Raw genomic sequence first — 15000 nt, 5'->3', positions numbered from 1 at the left:
AGGGTTGGCTCTCATGGCTCTGTCGGCCAGCACCTCCAGGCCGGGGTATTGCGTGTGGCACGTGGCCAGGACGCGCCTCAGGACGTAGCCGAGGGAGAACACGTCCACGGGGGGCGAGCAGGGCGCGCCGCGGAGCAGCTCTGGGGCCATCCAGGGCGTGCGGTGCGTGTGTGTGCGCGCGATGCGGAGTCCTGTGCCGAATCTCTTGGCCAAGCCGTAGTCGATGAGGGACACCTTCAGCCGGCCTTTGGTGTCTTGGCGCACCACGACGTTGTCGGGCTTAATGTCGTTGTGGGTGTAGCCGCAGGCGTGGAGCTGCTGCACGTCCCGGGCCAGCGCCACGAAGGCCGCCAGTCTGTCCGTGTCGCTTTGAGCGAGGTTGTGCAGGTCGCAGAAGGTGTTCTGGCCGCAGAAGGTGGTGAGCATGGCGGGGAACCCAAAGCTGGTGCCCAAGGCCTTGGGGGCGCCCGCCGCGCCGTCCAGGTCCAGCAGGATGTCAAACTCCCTGCGGAACATGGCTGCGAGGCGCTGCTCCCTTGCCACCTTGAGGCAGCACTGGGCGCCGCCGACCTCCACCAGGTACACCGTGCACGAGGCGCCGCGCCCCAGCACCTGCTTGTGCTGGGCCACCAGCGTGTCGATGCGTTCCTTCGTCAGCACGAGGAGGGGGGTGGTGTGTAGGGGAGCCATGGCTCTGTCTTACCATACCAAATACAAATACAAATATTTATTTTTTCTCACCATACCGTATGTGTGTTGACGTTCAGGACTAGATCTCGGTTTTCGCCGGTTGAGTTCGGTTAGTTCGGCTTAGCTTGGAGTTAGGACGGAAAAAGAGGGAGTTCTTTTGACCTATATCGCTTTTCATCGACTCATCACCATCACTTCTTCTAGTACTAACTCCCCTCTCTGCCTCTCGTAGTTGCTACATTCTACAATTAGGTCTTCCACTGTTTTTTTCTCCCCATTGTCCTAGACAGCTACAACCCTTTGTGTTGGTAAGTCTTGGTGAGAGTGAGTTCGGCCCCTCAGCGGTTCCTTTCGGTATTGTACGGGTTTCGGCCTTTTAAATATCTCTTTACCACGAGTTCTTCTGACTAGATTCTGTTCGGTACTTTCCAGATTAAACATTAGTCTTCGTGGAATCTACTGGAAAAATGGTTCAAGCTATACATGCGGCAGGAAATTAGAAAAAAATGCGAGAATGGTGTAAGCTTAGGTGCGAGTATTTAGCTTGTAATAACTGAATGGTAGAGTGTTTCTCACCACTTCACCTGAAAACTGTTAGCATAAACACTTGGGATTAATGTCTTGTAGACTATAGGCAATGATGGAAATGATAGAGAAAAAGTGTGGCAATGGAAAATTTAAAATACGTAATGTGAAATGGATTAAAGGGATGCGTGACAGAAATATAGATGGATAGATAGTTTGATAGATGGATAGGTAGGTAGGTGGGTAGATAGGGAGAGAGAGAGAGAGAGAGCACCTGTAATTTCTTTCTGTCCGTTTGCTTACCATGGTCCTGAGAGCGGTACGCGGCGTTTCTTTTTCTTACACATTTGCTCGGTGTGTGTGTGTGTGTGTGTGTGTGTGTGTGTGTGTGTGTGAGTGTGGGTGTCTTTCTATCCGCCTCTTTGTCTGCAGCAGTCTAAAGGAAGAATTATACAGGAAAAATAGGAGAGAAGATGCTCGCCTTGCTAACTCCTCTCCCTTCTTAAGCGTCCTTCACTTGCCACTCACGGCCTCACACAACGACCGCTCGTGGATCCTTGGTATGGAATGACAAAAAAAAAAGAAACAGGACAAAGTGGTGATGAAAAGAGGGAGCAAACACAAGAATTATAACATTAAAACACACACAAAATATAACTCTCCCCGCATACCCCCACACACGCGATAGTTCTCTGCTTGTACACGATAATCTTAACTCATTGCATTAACCTTTCAAACTCTGAGCATATGAAGGGTCCCGTCACATTAATACAATCCTGGTTTCTCACTAGGGCACGCTATTATCGACACGAAAACCTTAACTCAGGATAAACTCAAACTCTGCAAACTACAAACAGAAGAAGGGACTAAAAGTTTTTATCGAAAATGTCCTCGTTTTCACTAGACCACCCATTATAAAATCTGCAACACTACTAGCACATGAAGGGTCTGAAGGCTTTAAAAAAATCGTCATTGACTAGACTACTCTTTAACCTTGCAGGGAAGTGTAATAGAAGGCGAGCCGATGTCTGTCATCTAAAAATTTGAGGGTTATAATATCTTTTACTACTTTTCTCACAAGTCTGTTCCCAACTCACCTGTGCTACCTGTGTTTGTCTGTTCATCATATTTTAGCCAGTCTTTTTCGTCCACTGGCATTCATCACTCACGGCTTATTTACTTGTCGACTTACAGGGCTTAGATCAAATATTTTAGCAGGATATTTGCACTCTTTAAAGATTCGCTGCCTCTGCCATTCATGTTTGCTTCCCTCTCTTAATCTTTCCCCCTTATAGTCAATCTTTGCCCTTCGACCTCTATCTCTCTGTTGGTCTTCCCCCCTTATAGTCAACCTCTATCCGTCGAGTCCTATCTCTGTTTTTCTTTACTCTTAATGCTCCATCTCTGTCCATTCACCCTCTATCTTTCTGTTCATATTTCCCCATGCTCATCTATTTCTCTTCGGCGATCACTATCTATCAATAAACTTTCCAGCAATGAGTCAGTCACTGTCCGTTGTCCACTATCTCTTAGTTCATCTTTCCCTCTATCAGTCTTTCTATGTCCTGTCTATCTCTCTTTTCTTCTTTCCTTCTATTAGTGTATATCTGTCAGTCAACCCCTATCTCATATTCTCTCCTTCTTGTAGTCAATCTCTCTCCCCATCGACCACTATCTCTGTACATCTTCCCCTTTATTAGTGTGCCTGCCCGCTGACCATTACATTTGTCCTCTCCTTCATCGGGACCTCATGGCCAGTAAGGGACGGCGGGAAGCGACGCAGCAGGATAGTCGGTGTCCACAATGAGCTAAACTTGCATCTCTTCCCCTGCAGCAAGCCTCTCACCCACGCTGGCTTGTAGGCGTCGAGAGAGATAATCAGCCAGCATGAAAGAAGGAAAAGATAACAGGGATTTATTAGGATTTACTATAATTATTTTTTCATTTCTTTTATGAGCCAGAAAAAGAGCGTGTGAATAGAAGGATGATTGGCACGATTATTGTTTGACCTTTTATGAGCACTAATTTGACTAACGAATTAAAAATAACTAATTAACAGACGTTATTTATTTGATTTCTCCTTTGTCTTGCCCCTTAATTCACGGCTCCAGCGACTCTTTTTATTCAAGCTTGAGATCAAAGTAATTTTCACCCACGTCCAAAGACTTTAAGGTTGAATGTATATGTTCTTTTATCTGATTTGTCATTCTCTCTCTCTCTCTCTCTCTCTCTCTCTCTCTCTCTCTCTCTCTCTCTCTCTCTCTCTCTCTCTCTCTCTCTCTCTCTCTCTCTCTCCACATAATTAGACATTCTCCCTTCCCCCATTCTCTTCCTTCTTATCTCCCTCTAATCACAGTCACCCTCTTCTCCTCAACTAATTAAATATCCCTTCCATCTTCTCTCCTTCCTTCCCTCCTTTCTCGATTTACCACACTTCTGCTCTCTCTCTCTCTCTCTCTCTCTCTCTCTCTCTCTCTCTCTCTCTCTCTCTCTCTCTCTCTCTCTCTCTCTCTCTCTCTCTCTCTCTCTCTCTCTCTCTCTCTCTCTCTCTCTCTCTCTCTCTCTCTCTCTCTCTCTCTCTCTCTCTCTCTCTCTCTCTCTCTCTCTCTCGTCTTCTCCGCAGCCTTTTAACTATTATATATATTTTTTTTCGTAATTTCTCCCTTTCCTCTCGCCGCTTTCCTCTTTACTCCCTCTCTCCTCTCCTTTCCTACTCTCCTTACCTTCTCTCCTAACCCTACTTAAGCCTTCAGACCGTCCCTTCCTTCCCCTTTCTCCCTCCCTTCTCTTCTAACCCTGCACCTAACACTCACGCCGCCTTCCTCCTCCCTCCCTCTTCCCTCCCTCCCCTCTCTCCTAACACAACCTAACCCTTCTCAACGTCTCTTCTTCACAGGTGCTCAAGACACTCACAGGTGCTTCCCAGGTAACGCCATGTCCTATTAAGGTGAGTCACTGTTTGTTTGTTTGTTTGTTTATACCCACCTGCTTGCTTATTCCTTTTTTTTTTTTGTTGTTGTTGCTTTCGCTGGACGTGTATTAATGTTTTATATTTACTTAAGTGCATTTTTTTGGTTGTGTTTTCTTCTATTAGTTTCGTTGTTTTGGTTACTTATTATTCTTTTGCTCGTTTTATATTTACTGAGGTACATTTTTTATATATTTATCTCTTAAAGTCTTTGTTGATTGTTTTGTGTATCAATGTTTTCTTGTGTATTATTCTGGGTTCTTGATATTCAGCTAGCTTCGTTCTTTTAGCTACGAATTATTTTTCTATTTATTTTTATATTTCCTGAAGTGCATTTCGTATATTTATCTTTTTAAGTGGGTTTTTTTAGGTGACCTGTGTTTCGATATTTTCTTATGTATTATACCAGAATTTTAATAATCGGCTGTGGTGATTTGTGAGGCATTCTTGCGTTCATTTATTCGTTCATTAATTGTTCCATTCATCACTTATTCATTCATGCGTATGTTGACTGAATTGGTTTATATACCTATTCACTTACCTGCTTACAAATACGATTGTCAGTCACTCTTGGTCTCTGTGTGTGTGTGTGTATGTGTGTATGTGTACCTGTGTGTAATTCACGTCATGGTCTGCTGCGGGTCTCTCTCGAGACAGCCAGCCGTTCCCCCACGGAAGAGCACAGAGCTCGGAGTACCGATCTTTGGGTAGGACTGAGACCACTCACACATTATGTGTGTGTGTGTGTGTTTACGTATTTCTCAATATTCATAATTTCTTGTTGTCATGTTAGTGTTTTTTGAGGTTTAGATTTACGTAACATTATTCTTAGGCTGCTGACTACTATTTCTACCACTCTTACTACAATTACTGCTACTACTACTACTACTACTACTACTACACACACACACACACACACACACTGTACGTGAAAAAAAAGCTTTTCTCGCACGTTTAGTCATATTTATGCACTTATTTTCTTTTCTTGGCCGTGTTTCATTTACATCATATTCATTGATCGTCACTATTTTTTTCTTTTTTTTCCTTCTTTTTATATTTATTTTCACAATCTTCACAGGAAACAACATTTTTTAAGATTATTAGATTTCGTAGAAGCTCTTGAAAATGTACTTGTTTTCGTTTTCTCTTTTGATGATATTTTTTTCTTTCTTATTTTTTTCCCTTTTCCCCTCGCATTCCAGGTCTTTTTATAGCGATTCTTCATCATCCCTTATTGCTTCCTGGCCTTAGACGAGTAGAAGGACCGCCCGGTTTTCTGTAGCGCTCTCGCCGTATACGAGTACTAAATGAATTTCAGAAGATTTGTAGCGCATGTTTATATAAGTTGTCTTCCTCATTCCCGACTTTTTCATTTATTTTCCCTCCATTTCTTTTCAATTTGGTCCGCATTTTTTCTCTTCTTCGCCCTACACTTTCTGAATTCCTGTTACGAAAAAGTTTTCAGTCCTGTTTTTTATTGCCCTCAGCGAGAGTTTGGTGCAAGACGATATTCCTAAATCCCTTTGTAGAGATTGCGCCTGTCTGTCTGTGTGTCTGTTTGGTCTTTGTGTCTGTAGGTTTATGTGTCTGAATGTGAGTCCGTTGGTCAGTGGGTATGTTTGTGTGTGTGTTTTTTTGTCTTTCCGTGTGGCGCTGTATCTGTGTATCAGTGGTCTTCGAGTCGGTGTGGTTGCGTGTCTGTGTGGCTGTGGCTGTATGTATGTGCATGTGTCTGTGTATGTGTTGGTGTCTGCGTGTAGGTGTGTCTGTATGTCTGTGTGTGTGTGTGTGTGTGTGTGTTTGTGTATGTATATCGGTTTGTTTGTAGGTTGCTGGGTCTATGTGTCTGTGTGTAGGTGTGTCTGTATATCTGTGTGTGTGTGTGTGTGTGTGTGTGTGTGTGTGTGTGTGTGTGTGTGTGTGTGTGCGTGTGTATGTATATCGGTTTTTTTGTGGGTTGCTGGGTCTATGTGTCTGGGTGCCTTTGGGTTTGTCTGTCAGTGGGTTACTCTGTCGGTTGGTCGAATCCTTTGTGGGCTCGCCCATTTAAAGTTCCTCCTCCATTGTTTTCCCAACTCACTACGACTAAAACTTTTCAAAGGGGACTTAGCAAAACACGGCGCGACTGTGCCGCGATTGCTTTCTCTCCCCTTTATGTTTCACCTCAAATTTTCTTCTCTGTTTCATACTCATTTTGATATTGCCTCGAGTCTTTAGGATGAGAGTTGAATGTTACCTTGTTTAAGCTTATTGTACTGTTTTTTTTTTTATTGTTCTGCTTGTATTACCCTTTACTTTTTATTCGTAACCTTTCAGTGTATGTCATTGGGCTAGGAATAAGGTGGGTACAAGATGTGTTGTTAGCTGTGTAGTGCTCCGTGAACGAGGGATTTAAAAGATCCAAATAAGGTGTGGTAATATATGGCATGATACAAGAGCAGAAGAAGAAGAAAAAGAAGAAGAAGAAGAAGAAGAAGAAGAAGAAGAAAGAAGAAGGAAGAAGAAAAAAAGAAGCAATACTGAGAATGAGGTACAGAAGCATGCAACTATAATAAAGTAACGGAAGAGGAAAATAAACTTGAAAAGATTAAAAAAGAGTAAAAATTATGAAGGAAGATAAAAAAATTAAAATAATATGAAAGAGCCGGATATAGAGAGCTTGTTAGTTTTTAACAAAGGTACTTGCTTTTTGTAATTTTATCTTCTTCGGGGACTTTAATGACTTGAAGAATGGATTTTTTTTTCTTTTTTTTTTGCCTACAGCGCCGGTAGGCTTTCTGCAGGGGCATGGAGGTCAGCCCCAGCCCGCCTTGGCGCAGGCAAGTGTTTATAGTGGCGCCATCTATTTCTGGGTCATTCTTGATTCACTTGGGCGGTTTCCTCTAGAGTCTGGGTTGATGGGTTGTCTTCAGGACAGCATGTGGGTAATCTTAGGCCGCTCGGCGGTGACTGAAAAATCCCAGGTGGTAGCGGCGAATTCGAGCCCGCATCTTCCAGAACGCGGTGAATGCGGGGCCCGCACGCTAACCATTCAGTCAGCCACTACTTGAAATGCATTCTTACAAGGACATCCATTTGACTTCTGTCACAGCGAAGGAATGATCAATACAATTTAATGGCACTGCTCGTTTTCTCATCAACTGTTTTTTGCAGGATGGTGGTTACATTGGTATACAAGTCGGTTCAACAAAGAATATCCTGCCGATGTATATGCCGCATCGCCTCGCTTTAACAAGTACTCCATTATTTTCTAGTTAGTTGGTTAGTTCGAAACTCAAAATTGCTGGAAGTGAAACTTGTTGAGGTACTTGGAGACTTGTATCAAACTCCTCGTAGTCTTCTCTTTTCCAGCATACTTGAAGATGTTGAGTCACTTGAGTCTTTTCCCGTACAGCGGCGCTGCCGGCAACTGTAATATTTTCAAGGCGCGTCTTGGGTGATTTTATATACTTTTTATCATTAGAGGAAGATGAAGAGGAGGAGATTGAGAAAGATGTCTCATTTGTGAGGAGAAATAAAAGGGAGTGAAAGTTGAGAAGGAGGAGGAGGTCGCAGTGGAGGCGTGGGCATATAAGCAAAGCGAGGAAAAAACAGGAAAAGACATCAGAAGATAAAACGTAAGAGAGAGAGGACAACGAGGAAGAAGAGGAGGAGGAGGAGGAGGAGGAGGAGGAGGAGGAGGAGGAGGAGGAGGAGGAGGATCCATAATAGCTCATCATAAGTAGAACAATCATTCATATTAAGCATCATCTCCGTCCGACATCGTTATTGGCTCACCGTAATGTATGGCTAACACACACACACACACACACACACACACACACACACACACACACACACACACACATTCCGTTAATCTCGCTTTATTACGGTCGGTCTATTTATCTACCTGTCTATCTATCTCTTTAATACATCTGTCTCTCTGGTGGGTAGATAGATATTGAAGGAGAGAGAGAGAGAGAGAGAGAGAGAGAGAGTACTGGCAGGTAACTTTTATAGGTTCTCACACGTAAGGCAAGCGTTTTGTCTCCTGTCTCCCGTGAATCATTTTAACTACAGCTATACATAACACAGAGAGAGAGAATGTCAACAGGAAATAATGAAATACTGGTAACAGTTTTCTCTTTCGACCTTTTATTTATTTTCCCTCAATAAACGTGGGATTTCCTTTTTTTCCGCGAACTCTTTTTGATGAGAGTTAGAGAGAGAGAGAGAGAGAGAGAGAGAGGAATACATACACACACACACACACATACACTCACACACACACACACACATGAATCCTCAACATAATCATACCATCAGAAACAGACAAAACCCAGCAAACAGACATACAGACATAGTTAAAGCCGAAAAGCCATTCACAGAGAAAAATATCATACAGACAGACAGAAAATGGCCTCCCCAGATGTCTTTGTAGGTGGCTATTACCCCCCTCCCCTTCCTCCCCTCCATCAGTGCCAGGAGAGGGGAGTGCTGGGCGATCGTGCCAGGTGCCTCAAAAGATTCTTCCGCGCGCCCCTCACGTTCCTTTCCCTCGCCGCTGCCTGGAGTCCGTCTCTTTGGTAGCTCAGGGTCGAAGCGCTGTTGACTTGCCTCCCGCGACCGATTCTCTGAGCCACATGTTCCCGTGGTTTTAGATGCGATGTCTCTGTGAAAATAGTCCCAGTAATCCGCCCAAACCCAATATAGTCTTAAGGTGTTATGGAGGTTGTGAACAGATCTAATTTTGCTGGTTTTCTTTTTTCTTTCCTTCATGTGGTTTCTATGTTATCAAGCTTTTCCTTCTGACGTAACACTTTTGTCTATTCTAAGTTTTCTTCTTTCCTCTTTCTATCTCTTTTTCTTGTTTTACTTCTATTGTTCTTGTTCTTTTCGCTCTTATATTCTTATTTTTATTCTTGTTCCTCCATCGTGTTTTTCCTTCTGATGTGCTTGTTTTATTTTATTATTAGTGTTCTTGTTCTTTTTTTTTCACTCTTATTTCTTCTCAACCTTCCCATTTTCCTTCCCATCATTTTCCTCCTCCTCCTCCTCCTCCTCCTCCTCCTCCTCCTCCTCCTCTTCCCTCTCCTCCTGCCTTCTCCTTTCCTTCCCCGAGATGTAGGAAGGTAATACTTATTTATAGTTTCAAAACAACAATGAAAACAGGACCGGGGGATAAATTTCTCTTCCTAAAAATGTGTGCTAGAGTGGGCCAACGACAGGGTCAATATTGGTCTCTCTCTCTCTCTCTCTCTCTCTCTCTCTCTCTCTCTCTCTCTCTCTCTCTCTCTCTCTCTCTCTCTCTCTCTCTCTCTCTCTCTCTCTCTCTCTCTCTCTCTCTCTCTCTCTCTCTCTCTCTCTCTCTCTCTCTCTCTCTCTCTCTCTCATCTCAAGGTTTCCCAGGATAAGCCGAGATTTTTCCTTGAAATTCTGTAAGCCATCCGTCCGCTCACTGTCGAGGGAGCGGAAAGGCGAGGCGAGAGGGAAGAGGGAGAGGGAGGAAGCACAGGTAGGAGAGGTGGGAGGGGTAAGGGAGAGGGAGGAAATAGTGACAGGACTAGAATGACAAATGGGACTGATGGGAAAGTGGAATAGTAAAGGCCAATTTGGTAAGGAAGAGCAGGGCATGGGAGAGAGAGAGAGAGAGAGAGAGAGAGAGAGAGAGAGAGAGAGACAGACAGACAGACAGACAGACAGACAGAGATCAGAAAAATATATATGTAGGGAGATAGGAAGGATCCGACAAAAGAGATATAAGGAAAAAGAGGAATAAAGGAAGGTCGAAGGAATAGTGAAGGAAAAGAAAAGAAAATGGCGATGTTAAAAACTGCTTAAAAACTAATAGGAAAAAAGAATGAAAACTGCGAAATACTGTTTGATGTGGAGGGGAAGGAATAGAAAGAGAAGCCAAAAAAAGTAAGGGTAACAGTCGGGATGGGGGAAGGGCTTTGGAGGGGAAAATGAATTGTAAACATGTGACCGAGGCTGGAAAGGGGTCATCTGAAAAGGCGGAATGAAGTTAGCGACAACCAGTACAGATTGATAAGAGAGGAGGAGGAGGAGGAGGGAGAGCAGGAAAAAATGAAGGAAAAGAAAAGCAAAAACAAATCAAAAGAATAAGAGATCAAAGTGAGAGAATGAGAAAAAGTGGTATAAAGTAGTTCGACGGGTATGGAAGAAGTGAAATTGGAGAAAGAGATTTTAAGAGTAAGGCTTCTAAATCACTGAGAGAGCACCTAGGTAGCAAAGTGAAGGAGAGAGAGAGAGAGAGAGAGATGCAGAAAAGGCAAAAGTAATGAAATAACAAGGGAAAGAGGTAGACGAAAAAGGAGAATGAAGAGGTAGAGGAGTATTAAACAACGGAAATGATGAAGGACGAAAATGAGGAAAGAAAAGTAACAATGAACTACGGAAAGAGAGATAAAAAACGAAAAGGTAATAGGAGAGAAAAAGGAGAGGAGAAAATCAAAGAGAAAAAAAAGGAAGTGAATAAGTAAGTATAAAGATTCAAGAAAGGGGAAAAAACGGTAATAATGAAGAAGAAAAGAAAAAAAAAGAAGGAAAGAAAGAAACAAAGTAGAGAGTAGCAAAGGAAGAGAGAGGAAGACGAGTTGGAAGAGGAAACAGGATAAGATGAAATCCGAAAAAGGAGAAACGAATTAGTTAGAATGCAGAAAAATTGCTATAAAAATAAAAGTGTGGAAAGAAAGGGGGATTAGGAAAGGGGAAACGAGAGAATGGAGACTAGGAGAGGGAAGAGATGATGAAAGTAAGTCCTCGGAATGAAATCTGTGCTCCTCAAAAATCCTCTTCGTGAAAAGCCGAGAATAATAATACCGAGGCTTTTGAGAGAGAGAGAGTATACATAATTAGGTGAGTATTATTATTACTTTTAATGAATATATTCTTTGTGGAGACGGTGGCAAAGTTTGTTGCTACTTAATTAAATCCTGGCGACCAATCACCGTAGACTATTTGGGAAGCAGCGGTTTTATTAATATTATTATAATTATTATTATTATTATTATTATTATTATTATTATTATTATTATTATTATTATTATTATTATTATTATTATTATTATTATTATTATTATTATTATTATTATTATTATTATTATTATTATTATTATTATTATTATTATTATTATTATTATTATTATTATTATTATTATTATTATGACTTATTAGCAGTAGTAGGAGTAGCAGTAGTAGAAGTAGTAGTAGTAGTAGTAGTAGTAGTAGTAGGAGTAGTAGTAGCAGTAGTAGTAGTAGTAGTAGTAGTAGTAATAGTAGTAGTAGTCGTAGTAGTAGTCATAGTATAGTAGTAGTAGTTGTAGTAGTAGTAGTAGTAGTAGTAGTAGAAGTAGTAGTAGTAGTAGTAGTAGTAGTAGGAGGAGGAGGAGGAGGAGGAGGAAACAGAGTGCAATATGCAGAGCTGGAAAACTACATATTTATAAAAGTTCAAAATTAAAAGGTACAGTACGTCGCTAAGCGGTTCACTCGTTCTTTCTGTTTTTATTGGGACGCCTTTGATTCGTGTGTGGGCTTGTGTTTTACCTTATACATTGTTTTGCATCTTTTTATTTACTCATTTGTTTGCTTTATTTCTTTGTTTAGTTTCTTCTTTGTTCCTTTGTTTCTTTTACCTTTCTTCCGAAATAATCCGGCAGGGGAAGGTAATATGGGCCAACTCTTTGGCTCAGTATCAAGGTCTGAGCGGCTGGTTGAACACTGATTCGTACCTGCATCCATTCATAGTACAATTACAGTACCCGAAAAAAAATATAAAGTAATTTTAACTCTACAGGAAACAATAACAATTTACTACTTTTTCGTTTTTCCTTACCTTATTCATTCATTGTCTATTCATTCTTATTAATTTTATTCATTCCTATTCACTTTTTATTATTACGTGCCGGCCAGACTACATGGGGGGGATTAGACACATGCAAACAATAAAGATCTCCCTACTACACTCTTCGTTTTCCTTTCTTTATATACTCTTTTTTTCCTATTTTATTCAGATTTATTCGTTTATTCATGTTCTATTATATGCCATCTAGACTACATACGTGAGATTCGACGCCTGGAAACAACAAATATCACCTTCTGTTTGGTGTTTCTCGATATGTCTGCGCGTCCCGTCTGGCCCAGCGTCCCGGCGGGGCGAACCCTCAATTAGTTGCTGCCCCCGCACGGCTGCCGCCACACGCCGCTGATGCACGTTGGTGTCGCCCGAGCGTCCCCTCAATCAGCGATGAGAGAGGCGGGGAGAGAGAGAGAGAGAGAGAGAGAGAGATGAACCCATTTGCGCTTTGTTTAATTACCTTGTTTACTCATTCGCCTTTTTCCTCTTTTAATGAAGAATTATATTGCATCTCTCTCTCTCTCTCTCTCTCTCTCTCTCTCTCTCTCTCTCTCTCTCTCTCTCTCTCTCTCTCTCTCTCTCTCTCTCTCTCTCTCTCTCTCTCTCTCTCGGCACAGCTTCCTCCCGGCAATGTGTGTCCTTCATATCTCGCCAAACATTTTGTGAAGAGAAGGTCTGAGACGTTTTCGTAGTTACTCTTCGTTTTCTCTTCGTTAATTTCGCAAGAAACGTTTTAATACTGTTTTATTGTTTTCATTCTGGGTCTCATTGTAGGAGCCTCACCTCCAGCCAGAAATGATGGGCAGGAAAGGACATTCTGAATACTCTTCAGTAATGCTTTGAAATTCCTGAACTGAATTTTGCACGTATATTCATAAAATGTTGTGCCGTTGTAATGTTTTCCTCATTAGTGGTTTTTGCTTTTTTCCATATAAATATACGCTTTGTTTATTTCATAATCCTTTTTCAAATCTGGTTTTCGTGTTTCGTTCATAGTTGGGATTTAAATTTCAGTCTCTTATATTTCATTCTTTAATCATACAAAAGTTTTCACATAATTGGAGTTCAAATAAAACTTTTTGTTTTATTTTTCGGTGTAAAATGCTTTATCAGTTGCAAGCTCAAATAAATAGGAATTTCACAGATTTTAATTTAAACTTTTTACTATTTATATTTGCTTCTCAAATAAATATATTACTACTAATTAGACTCCTTCCATTTGTGTTGCCTCCATAATTTTGATTGAAGTTGCTTGCGAGCAACGTATCCAAATGGCGCCTAGCCAACTGTTTCTACGTAATATACATCTTTTCATAGCTCCCAACTTATCTTTTTCATTTTATCTTCATTTTCGCTTCCACTGTTTGCCAGAGCATTAATTTGACTTCGCTCTCTTTTCGGTGAATCTTTCGCGTCTTCCTCCTAATTAACCTTACAAGAAAATCCTCCTTTAATCTCGCCTCTACTCCTTTTCTTTTGTTCCTTTGCTCTCTTTTTCCAGCTCACACGGCGCCGTTCTTAGGACCTTATTAAATTCGTAATTAAAGTGATGTATGGAAGCTGTTTTTCAGCTATAAATACTCGACGCAATCATTGCCATTCTTCTTCTTCTTCTTCTTCTTCTTCTTATTATTATTATTATTATTATTATTATTATTATTATTATTATTATTATTATTATTATTATTATTATTATTATTATTATTATTATTATTATTATTATTATTATTATTATTATTATTATTATTATAGTTATTATTACTATTCTTCTTTTTCTTCTTCTGCTTCTTCTTCTCCTTATTAATGTTATTTATTATTATTATTATTATTATTATTATTATTATTATTATTATTATTATTATTATTATTATTATTATTATTATTATTATTATTATTATTATTATTATTATTATTATTATTATTATTATTATTATTATTATTATTATTATTATTATTATTATTATTATTATTATTATTATTATTATTATTATTATTATTATTATTGTTGTGAATTGTTTAAAACCAAGCTCCCCAACACTTGAAAGCAATATTTGGCGAGCCAATCTCCACCTTATTTCCATGGGAATATCCTGCCTAAGTCAACATATACGAAGACACACACACACACACACACACACACACACACACCGCGACACCACTGCCACATCGTTCCCAATCACCGAAGTATTGCTGCGGAGAAAGAAAACAACACTTGCCTTTCGGAACTAATTGCACACGAAAACGCGCTACCTCAGAGTTTCGTTCTTCGCATTTTTTTTTTTTTTTACCTCGCTGCAAGTCACCCCACTTCATTTTTTCTTTTTTACCAACTGTTAGTGACATGCTGACCTGGTGACTTAGTGACTGGCTGGCAGACTGATTGGTTGTTAACTGGCAGGGAGACTGACTAGTTGTTTGAGTAACTCCCTGGGTGACTGACTTTTTTTTACCAACTTGCTGAGTGACTGATTGGTTGGTTGACTGCCTAGCTGAGTGACTTCCAGGTTGACTGGCTAATTGGCTGGGTGACTCGCTGGGCGGCTAGGTGACTGGCTTGATGACTAACTGTATGGTCGGGTGAACGGCTGGTTGGGTGATTAGCTTGATGAGTGACTAACTGGCTGAGTAACTTGCTGGCTGGCTGGATGACTGGTCTGATGACTTACTGACTGGCTGGGTGGCTGTGTACATGATTGACTGGTGACTGGCTGGCTGGTTGACTGGTTGACTATCTGGCAGACTGGATGACTTACTGGCTGGCTTGCTGGTTGCCGGGGTGACTGGCTGGCCGCGTGGCTGGTCATCGGGAAACCCCACATAAGGGAGAAAGTCGAGTCCTAATTGGTGGGTTTCTCGCCTTAATTGCCTTCCTCAGGGCGACCCGACACCAGGATTATTGGCTTATAGTGTGTGTGTATGTTTGTGTGTGTGTGTGTGTGTGTGTGTGTGTGTGTGTGTGTGT

General features: G+C 41.1%; 2 protein-coding genes across 3 annotated transcripts in view; one reads left to right on the top strand and one right to left on the bottom strand.

Annotated features, from left to right (window-relative positions):
* Positions 1 to 690, bottom strand: part of LOC127004694 (serine/threonine-protein kinase PkaB-like) — an 825-nt gene extending 135 nt beyond the window's left edge. The window contains exon 1 of the mRNA XM_050872783.1: positions 1 to 690. This exon is cut by the window's left edge and continues 135 nt beyond it. Coding sequence (XP_050728740.1) covers positions 1 to 690 — 690 coding nt within the window.
* LOC127004391 (histamine H1 receptor-like) overlaps positions 1 to 15000 on the top strand; it is a 302097-nt gene that overhangs the window by 242698 nt on the left and 44399 nt on the right. For both annotated transcript variants that reach the window (XM_050872035.1, XM_050872036.1), the window contains one exon: positions 4112 to 4162. The gene's annotated coding sequence lies outside the window, so the exon portion shown is untranslated. The remainder of the gene's footprint in view (positions 1 to 4111; positions 4163 to 15000) is intronic.

The sequence above is a fragment of the Eriocheir sinensis genome, chromosome 28, assembly GCF_024679095.1.
Source record: "Eriocheir sinensis breed Jianghai 21 chromosome 28, ASM2467909v1, whole genome shotgun sequence".
In the NCBI taxonomy this organism is placed as follows: Eukaryota; Metazoa; Arthropoda; class Malacostraca; order Decapoda; family Varunidae; genus Eriocheir; species Eriocheir sinensis.
Note: the sequence above shows the minus strand (reverse complement) of the source record. Positions and strands in the feature narration are given on the sequence as shown.